Source organism: Boleophthalmus pectinirostris, unplaced genomic scaffold (assembly GCF_026225935.1).
Source record: "Boleophthalmus pectinirostris isolate CB_2022bp ecotype Guang Dong unplaced genomic scaffold, ASM2622593v1 HiC_scaffold_21, whole genome shotgun sequence".
Classification (NCBI taxonomy): Eukaryota; Metazoa; Chordata; class Actinopteri; order Gobiiformes; family Gobiidae; genus Boleophthalmus; species Boleophthalmus pectinirostris.
In genome coordinates this window covers 26,322,543-26,338,864 of record NW_026571175.1, presented here as the reverse complement: position 1 = coordinate 26,338,864, position 16,322 = coordinate 26,322,543, and the positions used below count along the sequence as shown (strand labels likewise).

General features: G+C 34.7%; 1 protein-coding gene across 1 annotated transcript in view; it reads right to left on the bottom strand.

Annotated features, from left to right (window-relative positions):
• Positions 1-16,322, bottom strand: part of pkhd1l1.1 (PKHD1 like 1, tandem duplicate 1) — a 75,988-nt gene that overhangs the window by 48,716 nt on the left and 10,950 nt on the right. Inside the window, exons 15-32 of the mRNA XM_055157661.1 lie at positions 15,752-15,840; positions 15,526-15,685; positions 14,726-14,840; positions 14,498-14,641; positions 13,598-13,752; positions 13,118-13,231; positions 12,438-12,575; positions 12,020-12,144; positions 11,787-11,941; positions 11,546-11,706; positions 10,749-10,881; positions 9,083-9,237; positions 8,362-8,484; positions 6,216-6,321; positions 3,189-3,299; positions 1,812-1,976; positions 1,116-1,237; positions 351-483 (exon numbers count right to left, since the gene is read on the bottom strand). Coding sequence (XP_055013636.1) covers positions 351-483; positions 1,116-1,237; positions 1,812-1,976; positions 3,189-3,299; positions 6,216-6,321; positions 8,362-8,484; positions 9,083-9,237; positions 10,749-10,881; positions 11,546-11,706; positions 11,787-11,941; positions 12,020-12,144; positions 12,438-12,575; positions 13,118-13,231; positions 13,598-13,752; positions 14,498-14,641; positions 14,726-14,840; positions 15,526-15,685; positions 15,752-15,840 — 2,404 coding nt within the window. The remainder of the gene's footprint in view (positions 1-350; positions 484-1,115; positions 1,238-1,811; positions 1,977-3,188; positions 3,300-6,215; positions 6,322-8,361; positions 8,485-9,082; positions 9,238-10,748; positions 10,882-11,545; positions 11,707-11,786; positions 11,942-12,019; positions 12,145-12,437; positions 12,576-13,117; positions 13,232-13,597; positions 13,753-14,497; positions 14,642-14,725; positions 14,841-15,525; positions 15,686-15,751; positions 15,841-16,322) is intronic.

Genomic DNA, 16,322 nt, shown 5'->3' with positions numbered 1-16,322 from the left:
TTTCTGCTTGCCCTGCCTGGAATGTTCCACAGAATTAAACAGTTCTACCTTAGATTTATTAAATTATAGGTGGTTTTATAGCTCAAAAATACAGAGAAAAACTGACTGATTGAGCATTTGATAGATCCTCAATCAGAAAAGTTACACAACGCACCTTTACTAAGAAAAAAAATAGGCTCAAAAATCAACTTTGGTCATTATGAGGAAAATAATTGGAATTGGCTTTTTTTTTTAATTATATCTATCTATCTATCTATCTATCTATCTTTCATGTTCTAGAAATCAGCTTTTAAATGTTTTTGAAAATACTGAATAAGAAGTAATAGATGAACTGAATGTCTTTAACTTACCGCTGACAGGGGTGCTTTTTGGGCTGATGTTTGAGATTAGCGCTGTCAGATTCGTATCGTACATAAAAAAGGCAGATGCAGTTGTATTCAAGCTCCCCACACTCACAGTCACCGCTGCAGAACCAGAAACTCCCTGCAATAATAAATAACCATAAATATCCAAATATCCATGTCCATATATTCAAATATTATAACACTACAACAAATAACACACATGTAAAACCATAGTATGGATATTTTTTGCCCAAAATAGACTAGAATACATTTTTCATTTCATACATGGTTGGAATTGCTTTTCCTTTGGCTATACTGTTCAACAGTATACGGCCTAAAAATGTATTTCCAACTGTGTTTCTATGGAGAATGGCCCAAAGAATGGTTTTAAACGTTTTTGGTCAGTATAGTGATTATTGTGAAAGGCCTAATTGTGGATATTATAATATATTTAAATTATTTATTACACAAAATTATCTCTTGTGAAGGTTAAGACATGTTATAATGTTGTTATCTCCGCAAAAACATACCTGGTTTTGTTTCATTCACACATATTTGGGTAGTATCCTTTATTATTAGTCTGTCTATATCTCCAAAACTCAAAATGCTCTTTTCCACCTTATCCAATATGCAGGTTTGTGTGTTAAACATGTGTGAACAAAACAAAACACAACTCGACGTATGTTTTTAATGAGGAAACGACATAGTAACATAAAATCTTAAAATTGTGTTAATATGGGCTCTTTAATAAATTGTATTATGTTGACTTACTGGGGGTGTTTTGCATTTCAGCTCAGTTTCAGTGGCATCTTCGACCACACAAGAACTGCCCCCAACAGTAACAGTGGCATTCACGTCAAACCCAGAGCCTGTGATTGTCAACAGCGTTCCCCCTGAAAGAAAACATGGGGTTATGTACATTGTAGTTTAATGATGGTAACAAGTTTGACTGTATATTCTATTAGTAAAATATATGACACTATGTTAAAAGTTAGATAAGGAAAAAAAATGAAGACAGATCTAAATCAAATCAGGTTTAAAGGTGCACTGTGTAACTTTTCTGGTGGAGGGTCCGTCATCTGCTTTTCTTCACAGAGATGTTATTGATTTGTCTGAAATGTTTCACAGTATGGCATTAAACCTTTCTATCTTCACGGAGACCAGACCAAGTTACAGGTCAGATCTGTGGAGAGGCAATCCCACGCAGTTAAAATACCTGTTTTTCTTAATAATTTTTGAGCTATAATACCACCTGTATTTTAATAAATATAAGGTAGAGCTGTTTAATATCATACCGTGGAACATTCCAGGCAGAGTAATGACATATTCATAGAAACAAGGAGGTGACGGACCTCAAACCAAAACGCTACACAGCTCATTTTTAATTAAACTAAAACAAAACCTAAAACTAAAAATCCATCTAAATTGTTCTTTGATTCTGATGAAGTTTTAAGTTGTCATAGTTACCAGCCAGACTTCCAGACATTGGGGAGAAGGATGAGACGATGAGTTTGTAGGTGAAGTAGAGAACATTGTTGTCTGCGTATTGTGCGTTTCCGAGGGAGGGGAAGGTGACTGTCACTGGGAAAGTACCGGCCACAGATGGTCCAGGACTGCATGTCTGAAGGTTTTCTGCAAAAATGCATCGCACAGTTCAGCTTTCTTTTGTTTTATTGATACTTTGCAGTGACATCATGCTGGGGGTATTTTGCATGTAACTCTATGGTGGAATGTTTAGGAGTTACCACAATGCACACATAAGCAAACACTGTTAAAGAAGTTTTAAGATCATATAAATACATTTTTTTATTTGTATTTATATATATTTATTATTTATTTTTTTATGTTTTCAGCATAAAAGGTGAGAGTGACTGACTAACTTAGGGTGACCAAATTTTCAAAATCAAAAACATACATACCCGGTTTGTGGTGGTTGGTATTACTAAAACTGTGAAACAAGTCTGTAATGAAGAAAAATGGTTGCACTTGGCCCATTCAAGACTTATTTACAACTAACACGTGAGTCAGTATAGTCACATTTTCTTTGTGTTTTAGTAATTTTTTTTAGCATGGTTTTCTGTATTTTACCTGAACAAATGACAATTTATGCATCTCTTTCCTGTTGGCAGGTATCAGATTGGTCAAAAATAAGGACACTTGGGACATTTCTTGTATAAAAGTGGGACAAATCAGTCTACTGGGACAGGGGACACAGGGCTCAAAACTGGGACTGTCCCAGGTAAATAGGGACGTCTGGTCACACTAGACCAGGGGTCTCCAACCTGTAGCTCGGAAGCTACCAGTAGCTCTCCACCCCCTTGAAAGTAGCTTGCCAAAGGATTTTTGAATCCTATGTATTTTGTTGAATAAGTAAAATTTGATAAATTACTATTGTAAATTTATTATTTTCATCCCTAACTTTGTGCACTGACAAATGGATCATGGTTTATGTTTTATAGGCATCTAACTGTTCCATGGCTTGTTGAGGTATATTCTCAGTTTCTCTGCTACTGCTAAAAAAGAGAGCTTTCTGGCATTTTCGTTTTGCAAAAGTACCTCACAGGAGGAAAAATGTTGGAGACCACTGCAGTAGACTAACTGATAAACAGTTGCCTTGTGACTGTAATTTTATGTGTGCTTAACGGCACAAATCAGCTCACCTGTTACAGTTCAAACTTTCATCAGCTTTTGTGTTAAAATAAAGATCAGATTAAAGTCTAACTTGAGTAACAGAGCTTCTAACAGAGTAGTGCGTCCAATTAGTGTCACACCGCCAGGGAATGTTGATGACATCAGCTGCAAATTATCAGTAAATTGATAAAAGTGAGTTTGTGATGGACGCACCCGTGACAGCTGTAACATCACATTTGACATTCCCGATCATGACTGTAGCGTTTTCATTCTGGGGAAATCCAGTTCCAGAAATCGTCACGACGGTCTGAAGATCCTCGGATTCTGGAAAATATTTTTGTTAGGTTGTTAAACCGCACTTCTTTCATTTTGTTATTATAGTACATTTTATGGCAATTCTTGTTTGTATTTGTGAATGAGGTGATTACAGGTGATTAATATTTATGATCTAAAGACGCATTGTGTAATTTTTCTGGTGGAGGGTCCGTCAAAAGTTTTACTCCATGGAGATGTTATTCCTTTGTCTGAAATATTTCACAGTATTGCATTAAACCTTTCTATCTTCACGAAGACCAAACCAGACCAAGTTACAGGTCAGAGCTGTGGAAAGGCCACCCCCCTCACAGTCAGAATGTCTTTTTACTAGGGATGTAACAATATCCAAATCTCTCCGTACAATATTATCATGATATGCATCTCTTGCGATATTTTGGAGAGCCTAATATAATTGTAGATAGGACACTTTTTTGCTTTTAAAATACCTTGACAAGATTTTGGTGTGAATTATTTCTGTCATAATCCCAAGAATTCAAGTAAAAAACATGTTTCTTCCTGTTGTTTGCACTGAAATGAATCATGGGATATGTAGTTCCAAATGTTTAAAAGCTGTTGCTATGATAAAAACATGCCTTTAAGCAAAGGAACTTGTAATTCAATATATTGTGACAGCCCATGATAATTATTGTGAGACTTTTCATGGTTATTGTTACATTCCTACTCTTTACTAGGTATGTGTGAGCTATAAAACCACCTGTAATTTAATACATGTAAAGTAGAGCTGTTGAATGTCAAACTGTGGAACATTCCAGGCAAAGTAATGACATCCATAGAAAAAAAAAAAATGGACGAACCTTCAACAAAAAAGTTACACAGTGAACCTCTAAAATATAGATTTAAATTTGGCTAATGATTTTAATGTATAATTTATATGACCATAACAATATTTTTTGGAAATAAAGAGATTTTTTTTCTATGACAACTGAAAAACAATATATTTCCTTTAGTTTAGTTTAGTTTAGTTCTTACTTCTTAAATATCCAAATTACAATAATAACATCCCTAGCTGATTTTGATTTGCAGTATTTAAAGGTCCTATGTTTCTGGTCCTATTGTCCAGTCTATGTTATAATGTTTCCTCATCAAAAACATCCCCAGAGTTGTGTTTTGTTTCATTCACACATGTTTAACACACAAACCCTGTATATTTAGGCTGACTTCTTCTCTCAAACAGAAAACTCTCCTCTGTAACACCTTGTGATGTCACATTGTAATGCAGGAAGTGCGCCACTGTGTTTTTAAACTCCATACACCTGCACTACAATCATTTGGATGATTTCAGTCCTGGAATTGCCAATCTGTACAGAACTAAAGCTAAAAGTTAGCTGTTACCTCAAAAATTGATGGGACGGAGCACTATGTTTCAACATAGTAAAGAGTTAGTTCAACTATGACAGTACTGTAGAGTAAAAAAAGTTGCTGTTGATTCACAGTGTTAACGTCAAACATTTAGAAAGTGTCTATTTTTAAAATTACACTACATCAGTGTTGGAGTTTTGTAGCATTTCCAGTGGGAGAACTACAGTCCGAGAGAGAAGCCAGGTTTCACCGTCCAAAGCTAAGCTAACAGCTAACAGCTAATAGCGTTTGTTTTTCAGCAGAACCTGAACTCAGCGAGCCTCGAGTTCAATGACGTGAGCTCTCATATGCCCCGGATTACTTTACCTTTTTAGGACACTCCCACGTTTATTTCATAGTTGTCACGTGTTGTCCGGGTTTTATATATTTACTTTAAAATTTTTATTCATGGCTCATTAAATATTGCATAACCCATTTTGCAAGGTGGTTACTCAAATATGTTATATTTATTCTAGTCTGTATTTATTTTACAGATTGGTATGGACACATTTCTTGCTGGTTGAGCCTGGATGGCCTTTCTACCTGTGACTGAAGTGGAAAGGACAAAGATTTTTTTTTATGTCATCGTTGACCTGGCTGAATTTGGTGAACACTTCAAGGCACTTGGTCCTCAGACTCTCACAAACTTTACACCTGTATTCAAAGAACTGTCTACAACATGGATGTTGGATGTGTCAAAAGAAACCCCAAGAATGCAAGACTGACTCTTAAGGTAAAAAGCTTCTGCAGTGTTAATGTTTCATAATTAGCAGCACTGCCTCTATTGTGAACATTGTTATGTTTATATAATGGGAAGAACATCTCATTTCTGGAGACGAGCATGCCTGAATTCCATTCAAAACAAGATCTTGATTCATCCATCGACTGCCAGCATTGAAAAATCAACTTTAAAAAAAAAAAAAGACAATCATTGTGACTAGCTGTTGAGGGCACAGAGAATTCCTGTTCTCAGTTGGTTTTTGCAAATAGTATTGTGTCATATGACTTATTTAAAGTGTGTTGATTGTATAATATGCATTGTTTTAATACAAGTTAAGTTGAAATGGAATTTTGTGGTGGTTTTCTTTATTTTACATTAGTAAAAGGGATTATGAACTAGAATGACCACAGCATTTACACTGTATTTAGTGAAGAAAGAGTTACTATCGAATAGTGTAACACGAAGAACACTCTACACTATTTCTACGTTATAAATTGTTAAAACATAGCAATATAGAGTTACTAGTCTTTCACTATACACCAGTGTAAAACCAGTGTTGAGGCTTCTACACTTTGGAATGTGTAGTTTTAACTCATTTTATTGTGGACCCCATATGACATGGTAAAAATGTTAAAATTAACAATATACGAGTTGAATTAACACTCTCAAATTTGCTGTGCATGTATGTTCATGATGAGGAAACAACATTATAACAGAGATCAGAAAATAGCGTAATATGGGCCCTTTAATAGTTATTAGATGCCCTTGACCTCTTCTATAATATAATATAATATAAGATATCATATAATATAGTACAGTTATAGTTTCAGAGTTTGCAGTGTTACCTTCTGATGGGGTGACTGCAGTTAGGACGGGGGTCTTCTCTGGGGACCATTCAAATCCACAGTCTCCAGAGCACCAGGACGGGATGTTATTGATGTAAACCTGGACCTGAAAAAAGCATCAGAAAAAACCTCTATCATGCTCATCAATCAGTTTCACCATCTTTAAAGGTACTCTATGTAACTTTTCAGATACATAGTCTCCCTGTTTGTCTCCATGAAGATGTTATTACTTTGCTGCGGATGTTCAATATTTTATCTTTACACTCACCTAACTAGCATTGATTCAATTACAGGTGTTTTTTTAGTCACAATAACTTGAAAACATGCATGTAAGCAGGCTTGCCTCTCCACAGATCTGACCTGTAACTTGGCCTAGTGATATAATCTGCTTCAAAGTTTCATGTACGGTGACCATAATTTCAAAATCATAAAATGTGTAATTAAGGAGAACTGTTCTGTGCACGGCCCATTTGAGTCAGTATAGTCACATTTTCTTTGTGTTTTGGTCATTTCTAAGCAGCTTTTCTGTATTTTACCTCAACAAATGTCAATTTATGCCTCTTTACTGTTGGCAGGGATCAGACTGGTCAAAAATAGGGACACCTGGGACATTTGTTGTATATAAAATTGAGACAAATCACTGTTTTTGTGTAAATCTGGTGGGACAGGAGATACAGGGCTCAAAACTGGGAATGTCCTGGGGAAATAGGGACGTAAGGTCACCCTAGTTTCATGCCTACTATGGAACATGCTCTAGGAAAGGCAATCACACAACCATGGAGCTAAGCGAGCAACTTTTTCCATCAGAAAAGTTACAGAGAGCACCTTTAAACTATGACATCTATTGATACTTCACAGTGACATGCGCTGGGGGTGTTCTGCCTGTATGTACGGTATATAGGTGGAAAGTTCAGCAGTTACCATGGTGACACAAAGCACACATTAGCATAGGGTGACCAGACGTCCCTATTTACCAGGGACAGTCCCAGTTTTGAGCCCTGTGTTCCCTGTCCCAGCAGATTTATACAAAACCACTGATTTGTCCCAGTTTTATATAAGTAATGTTATTTTTGTCCAATTTGATCTAAACCAGGACTAAAACAGGACTAGTCTGATCCCTGTCAACACTAAAGGGGAGCATAAATTATCATTTGTTTAGCCAAAATACAGAAATCCGTGTTTACAAATGACCATAAAGCAAAAAAATGCAGCGTCAGAAGTCCCTCAGATTATGACTGACACAATTCACAATGTTACACGCTCTTTTCACAATTTTATTTATACCAAACATCCCAACTCGGGTGTGTCCCAGTTTAGAATTTTGAAAATATGGTCACCTTAACATTAGCTATAACTATCTGAAAACTCAAGAAAAAAAAAAAAAACAAGAAAAAATACAAAAATGGATTTAAACAGCACATTTTCACGAGCCTGTGATCAACACAATTGTTCATGGTTTTGTTTAGGTGCAACAAAAATGAGATGTCATTCAGCTAAGTCAGCCCTGTCTGGTCAGATTTTGTTCAAATAAAGCTGAAGTCTACTTTGAGTAACAGAGCTTCAGACAGTTTTGTTTTCAGGTAGCTTCACACCCACAGGAAATGTTCTTGTCAAGTTAATCCTGCTTCTGTCATCACTGTCTCACCGCAAAACCATTTTAGAAACTAGTAACCAGAACAATATTAAACATACAAACATATAGTAGTGCAGTGAGTCACAGGATACGATACATGGCTCATGATACGATATTCTCAGCGGTGATAATCGATATATTTCACATGATACTCTGAGACATTTTGCTTTTTTTTTTAAAGAACCAAACACATTTTAGCAACAATATTTCTTTGTTAAACCACTTCTTGTGCAAAGTTACATATAAAATACATCAATTTTAATCATCAAAACTGTGAATATGTCAAGGGTATTGCATAAACAAGTTTCCTTCCACTAAATAAGAAACAAAATTGTAGTGCAGTCACAAAAAATTACTAAAAGAACCAAAAAATACGATAACAATACTGTATCAACTAATTTAGTATCACGGTATATATATTTATATTTTGATATTTTTGTACACCCCTAATATAAAAACAGACTTTTTACAACAGAAAATCAAACTATGAAAGTTCCTCTGTGTAGATTTTACCTGTGGCTTGGACTCCTTCACACGGAAATGATCTCCAATTACTCTCGTGTGCAGCATCCCTCCTTGGCTACTCTCCTTTGAAAAGAAATTTACGTTTGGGCCAATAATGTTTGAGCTGTCGACCTGTGAAAAAATACATTGAAATATGAATAAATTGTAATAATTTGTAGCATCCAGTGTTTATAATAAGCGTAAGCCTATATTTATTGCATATCTTTTTCTAACCCTAACTGATTTTATACTACATTTTGTTTCTGCTTTTTTATGAATATTTGATGTTTTTGCATTGTATTTATTTCAGTTAGCTGTTTTTTTCTTCTTTTTAACAGTCCCTTTAAGAGCTTTGAGTACTTTTGAATATTTGAATTTTTTTTTACATAATTGATTGATTGATCATGTATTTAAGTATGTCATTTTGATTTAACTTTGATCAAGTGCTTGAAAAACATGAATTTTAACTGTGAGTGGACTGGTGGCATCACCTACTTGTCCCCATGGAGACAGAGAAGTTAAATGCAATACTGTGGAATATTCCAGGCAAAAATAATCTCCATGGAGACAAGCACATGATGAACCCTCCACCAGAAAATGTACATAGTGTCTCTGCAATGTTTTTCTTGCTAGGTTAAAAATAAAACTGCTAAACTGTATTTTATTATTGACAAGTTATAGCACAATTCACTTTTTTGCATTATCAGAAGTTAAAACATGTATATTTTACTTGTATCTCTGGCTGGTCCCCAGGTTTGGAGAGAAACTCGATTTTCCATTTGGGCTTGCGGCAGGTCCCTTTGTATTCGACCTTCAGTTCTCCAATCTCAGAGATGCCTTCAAGCGCGTACTTCAAATCCTCCTCATTTATATCAATAGAGAGACCTAAAACAAATCACAAATACTTCTTAGAGGCTGGTTTTAGTTTAACAGTTTCTTTAGCGGTTACAGGAGCATGTCAAGAGTCGAATTGAAAGGGTGTAAATTACAAATTGACATATATTCCACTTTATTTCTTTATTTCTATAGCATATTTTATCAACAAACAAAGTTGCTGCTACAGTTATGGGGGTTTAGTTTAAGTATAGAGCATATTTACAGAATAATAGCATATATAGTAATAATAAGTCAACTAAACATGTAATTATGACAATTACGTTGTCATGGTAATAGGACAAACTTGTTGTTAATAATTTTTCAACCTGCAGTGATGAAAAGAAAATGTATATTGTTACAGAATACTGAATACCTGCGTTAAAATGTGTTTTGTAACATATTCTGATACATGGTTCCAATCAGAGTACTGACAAACATACTGTATATGCTCCTTAATATACAGCAAAAACATAAATGGAGTTGTGTTTTGTTTCATTTGCACATGTTTGAGTAATCCTTTATTATTAGTCTGCCTATATCTCTGAAGTTCAGAATGCTCTTTCCACCGTGTGATGTCATGAAGGAGTAGTTTTCAAGTTAAGACCTACATTTTACATTTTGTTCAGTACAGATTGGCGATTCCAGGTCTTTTAAATTATCCAAATGATTCCAGTGTGGGCGCATGGACAACAGCCGATATTCGACACGTCATCACAAAAACCAGTGACAGTTGTGAAGATGGCTTGCAGCTAGGACCCGAAACAGGTCAACAAGGTAAAAACACTTTACTGTATTGTTTCCCAAAGACTGGGTTGAGAGATTTTTTTTGGGAGATTTTTAAAGAGATTTTTTTTGGATCACCTTTTCACGATCTGCAACATACAGTTGTATACATGGATCTGTGACCTTATCATCATTCTGGATAAGCATTTCATCAAAATATCCTGTCCTCAGTAGGGCCAGTCTTTCTATGCTTATTCCTTTCACTACTGCAAAAACGCACACATGTTTTGTATAATTTGTAATATTTTTGTAATTATTTCATTGACTACTTTGTTCCAATATTGCTGGTTTAATTGAATGTAGAAAAAAAAGACAAATTTACAAATAATGTCTGTTGACTTTGGTTTTGGTTTGTGACTTTTAAAATATAGGTCCCCAGAAAAAAGTTTGTGAAACACTGCTTTACTGTATTGTCTTAAAGTACATAAGAAGACAAAATTAACATCTTTGGCTTAATAAGAGGGTGTATGGAGTTTAAAAACACAGTGGAGCGCTTCCTGTATTACCACATGACATCACAAGGTGGAACAGAGTTTGAGAGAAGAGCTCAGCCTAAATATGAATAAAGCAAACACTACTCCAGGTACATTTGTGATGAGGAAACAACATTGTAACATACAGTAAATCACAAAATAGTGTAATGTAGGCCCTTTAAGTCTTGTCTTTATTAACTTGAAATCGGTAAATTACTATGTTGTCTTGTATTTTGATGTCATGTTCCATTAATCTGACTGTACCTTCCACACGGCCGCCGTACATCTCCACATCAAAGGTCCCGTTCAGAGGGGGTGTGGCTTTGTGTGGGCGAGTCACTGTGACTTTAGCTGTTCCATCGCTGAATGTTCCCATGTCCTCTTCACTCTTTGTCTTCTGTAACGGTACAATGCAGAGGAAAAAAGAAATTAAACTAAAATATTGTAGGACTAAACCAGAACTGAACCAGGACTGAACCAGGACTGATACCAGCATCATAGTTTAAAGTGATGGAAACCGGAAAAATCTGTTTTTTCCATTATTCATTTAAGCACAAAATCAAAAACTGAAAAAACGAATCGTCATGTTTTTTCATTTTGGTTTTGGAGACAAATAATGAAGAACATTTTTGTTTTTTTCATTTTCTTATTTTTGGTTTTATTTTGAAAAACGATTGAACTAATGGTACTCGGATTTGGATAGTATTATGAGTTGTGTGGTCTTCTGTGTCTTTTATTTATTTTATTTATTTTGAATGTATTTTACTGGTTTTATTTATTTATTGTCATTCTAGGATTTTGCTCTTATTTTATTTTACTGGTTTTATTATTTTAAGACTAGTATGATTAAATCTGAGTGTTTATTTTATCATTGTATTACTGTTATTTTCTATTTGTGCAGCATTTTGGAAACGGTTTGTGAAATGTGCTATATAAATAAAGTGGATTGGGTTTGGATAGTTTGGCTTACTTAAGTACTAGTAACTGATATTTTATTTTAGCATCTTGGGAAGTAACAGGAATGCATTCAAATCTAATTAATCCAACAGAGTTAACATTACCTGTATGAACCCCACTTCTATCATGGGAAAGCCAAAAGCGCAGTCTACAGGTGTGGCCATGATCTGGTAAGACAAACTTGAATTTTCTTTGGTTATGGAAAACGAATCAATGTAACTCCCAGAACTCTCAAAGGGTGGCGGTCTCCTCTTCAATGGTACAGCTAAATAAAAAATAAAAAATATCATTAATACCATGTTTGTTCTTTGATTTTGACAATACCATTATATAACTAGGGTTCACCATTTTCTTCATATGTAGTGGGGGATCGTCCAACGTGAACAGCATCGATATAGAAGGTATCTGTAGAGTCGACACTAAGTTTGACCATTTTATACAGACTTCCAACAAATTTTCCTTGCAAAGAGCTGAGCAGGTCAATGCATTTGTAACTCCAACTGCAAAAGATACAGACGATATTTAGCACAATAAGATACAAGCGTTGCGAATTTTTAATAATACAAAATGTTACTGACTTGGGTCCCTTATTGAAAACTACAGGGATGCTGGTCGTTTCTGAAATAGTTTTGCCCGCAGAGTTGCGATATGTGAAAGATAAGGTAATTTCATCATTCAAAATCCCCTTGTAAGCAAAACACAGCTGGAAAAAAGTAAAATGAATTGAAATAAAGCTATAACAACAACAAGAAAAAAGTATTCATAAATTAAAATTAAACACATAAAAAATTCAAATTAAATAAATTAAAAAAATAAATTAAAATTAAATTAACACATAATTTTTTTTTTATAAAATACACATAAAAAATTAAACACATAAAAAATAAAATTTAAAATGAAATAAAATACAAATAAAATACAAACACATAAAAAATTAAAATAAAATACAAACACATTAAAAAAAAAAAAAAAAAAAAAAAAATTAAAGTCATTTACCGAGGGAAATGTGTCGAGTGGTATAGGTCCATATTTTCCACCAGACTCTTTAGTGTAGGTGTCTTTGAAAATAATCTTGGAGTTCATCATTGACCATAAACCACAAAACGCTACATTTTTCACAGGTGTGCCATCAAACTTAAGTAAAAAGAGAAGAACAGTCTTGTATTGCAATGTTTTGTATACTTGAAGTTGTTTATTGTTAAAATTATTCGTAGTTAAAGGTGTATCGTTGGGACGGGACGAGACAATTTCCACAAGACAAGATGAGACACAAGACTGGGTCCACGAGAACGAGACAAGATGAGATTTTGACATAATTTCTAATGTGTAAATAGTCTGATTTAGTTCCCAGAATTATTTTTCTCATCCGTGTACAATCTTGTGGCAGTTTTGTCTTACGAGATCTTGTGTCAAATGCTTTTCTCCATGAAGATGTTTGTTATTGCTTTGTCTGGAATATTTCACAGTATGGCATTAAACCTTTACAGTATATATTCAAACCCGACCAAGTGACAGGTCAGATCTATAACACCACCTGTAGTTTAATAAATGTAAGGTAGAGCTGTTTATTGTTATACTGTGGAACATTCCAGTTAGAGCAGTGAAATACCAGTGACCCCCAACCATAAAGTTACACAGTGCACCTTCAACTACGGATCCATACAATTTGGACTTACCTGGGAGTTGTCGTCATCTTCAAAGTCTTTAAAATATTTCACGTTGGTTCCCTCAAAAGTCTCAATTTCACCCGGACACTTGGCTGATAACAACTCCTCCAGTGCAGACTTCACCTGTTTACAATTAATTTAAGTATTAACATTGTCACTGTGGTCTATAATTTGGAAAATGTGTCATAATATTAAACGTGTATTTTTCTGTAGTTACTTTAAATGACAAAAATCAGTTAGAAAAACACAGCTGCATAATTTTTTTTTTTACCATACAGTGTTTGTGTTTAAAAGAAATATCAGATTTATTTTCAGTCTTTAGTCACGCATCTCTAATTTAGCTATACTATAGTGTCTAACTTCATTCCAGATCAATTGTAGACTTATGGCAATAGGTGGAGTTACTGTAATGTCATAATATCCTATAAAACCTATAGTTTAATATTGAGACAGAGAGGAATTAAATATATTGTGTATTTGTCCCCAGACCTCTTCCTCAGTTGCGTTGTACGTGATGGGTTTGGTGGGTACATCCCCCCATGTGAGTGTGAAGGACTCCATGTTGCTCTCTCCTTTAGTGACTTCCACAACCCTAATGTTGACGTCAGATCCGAAGTTATTATAGGTCAGAGGAGCAAAATCACCTGTGAAAATATATCATGAATTAATTAGACACAAAATGGATGAGCGAGCTTATAAAACAGCTTAAAGTGCATATAGTTGGTCTGACAACTAATTTCACTAAAGCAAATTTTTTGTAGTTTTCTTCTTCTTTTTATTTTTTTTTTAAGATGAAATTTAGTCTTTTTACTCCCACTTTTCCTTCCTGGTTGGACACGAGCAGCAGATATGATATACATAAAGGTAATTCTATAACTGTTTCTTAAGGGACATAAAGACCTTTTTCACAAAGTCCAGAAGATCCCCGCTACAGGTTTGCAGAACTTACAGTTAATGGTTTTCTATGGCAAAATGTCTGTAGACATGTCGTGCCTACTCTCCACTGGCCAAATAAATCTGCCCCTGCTCCAAATCTTCAAATAGCAATGTCCACAAAGGATAAACATTCTTCCATAAAGAATTTATCCACAACTATCAAGGTAAGAAAGATGAAAACTCAAAGGTGAACAACGACTAGTTATTAGTGAACAGGCAGATTTGTGAAGCTGGTGGAGAGTAGGCGAGACATTTCCACAGGCATTGTGCCATAAAAGACCATTACCCAGAAGTTCTGCAAACCTACAGCAGGGCACTTCCAGCCGCTGTGAAAAAGATCTATAACAACAACATCTTTATTCTGTAGAATGAAGGTTCTTGTGTGTAAACAATCCCACCAAATCTAGTAATAATCAGAAAATCATGAAAAATAATAAAATCTTTTCTTGTTACCTCTGACTGAGTTGAAAGTTATGGTAAAGTGGGTGCCATCACTATCTTTACTTTTAGACACAGACACTGTATCAGGTTTGATTGACCAAAGATCGTTCAGAGACGCCTTCACCAAAGACGCAGATGCACTCACGCTCATAGGAGCTGTAAAAAAACATTTCATTTAAAAAAGATTAAAAATACGCAACTTAAAATCTAGTTATTATACAAATATTTCAGTGTTTATACCAGTTAGTGCAGCCCCATAACCCAGGCTGAAGGAGTAGGGGCCACCACTGACAATAGTGACCTTCTGGACCTCTTTAACAGCAGTTTTACTTGTCCACGACTCAAAAGTGACCACCTGTATGCAACAAAATGTAAATTAAATCCTACATTTCAAATAAAATAGCTATATCTAATGTAATCCAATCTATGGTAAATATAAAGTGCATTTTTATAGAAGATTTCATACATTTACCCATTTCAACAATTCTATAATCACTATTATTAACTATTAAGAAAGCAGAATCAGCTCTAAAACCATTTTGCAATAAACTCAATAAGGCCTTAATAAAACATGAAGCAAGATTTGATTCATAATGTACAACTAGATAATTAAGAATAATTCAAGCTTAGTAATTGCTTAAATGTCCTATATTTTGTGAAATTGACTCTTGTGAGCTTTAAGCCATGTTATAATGTTGCTACCTCATCAAAAACATGTTGTGTTTTGTTTCATTCACACATGTTTGATTAATCTTTTATTATTATTATTACAATATTATCATTGTCTGTTTATGTCTCCAAAACTTAAAATGCTCTGTTCCACCTGATTTCAGGGCTGAAATTATCCAAATGATTCTAGTGAAGGTGTACGGAGTTTAAAAACACAGTGGAGCACTTCCTCTATTACCACATATCATTACAAGGTGGAGAAGGGTGTTTTTAGTTTGAGAGAAGAACTTTGTGTGGTAAACATGTGTGAATTAAACAAAACACAAATAATCAATAATCAGTACTGATTTTTATCATCCCATCCCACTGACCTGAGTCTCATCATGAACCTCATATTCAGCGATAAGAGTTTGAATTTCATTTTTAGCGTTGGACGTCTGGGCCTCTGTGTACGAGCTCTTCTCTGTGAACATGGCCAGGGTGAGAGATGCAGCACCCCCGTATTCTTGTTGGAGGAATTCTATGTAGTACCTGAAAAAAGTAAAATGGTATCTAAAATATTTTCAAAATGTATATAAGGTATATACTTGAACGTACGGTTTCCCCTCCTCCAGAAACAGATCTTTGGATTGTTGTGAATCTCTTTTAAAAGCAGTTGTATAACTCGTCTGGAAAGCAATTTTCTCCTGCAAAAAAACAGATTTTAATTGTTTGAGAGATTAAATAAATACAAATTTACACTACAGAAAAGCATGGTGAAATATAGTCTATACTATAGTAGTAGAAGGAGGTCTGCTTGGGAAAATTGATTTTCTGCACTGGTCGGCTAGTAATTCAAGAATATTGTCCAAAAAAAAAGGAAGACAACAGAGCAGTGCTTCCCAAACTTTTTTCTAGGGTCGCAAAGGTTTTCTCATCACAAACCTTTATGACCCAAGTCAATAGACATTATTCATAAATCACAAAATAAAGGTGGATTTGACCATTACTGAACATTAATGAGGACATTTTATTGTTGACTGATGGATCATGTCTCTCTGAATAATTAGTATTACTCAAGATTTACACAATGAAAAACAGTTATTGAACCAGCAATAAAAGGATCCATGAGTTGCCTATTTGGACATTAAATGTAGCTCTTTTCTTTTTCTTTTCAACATTCAATTGA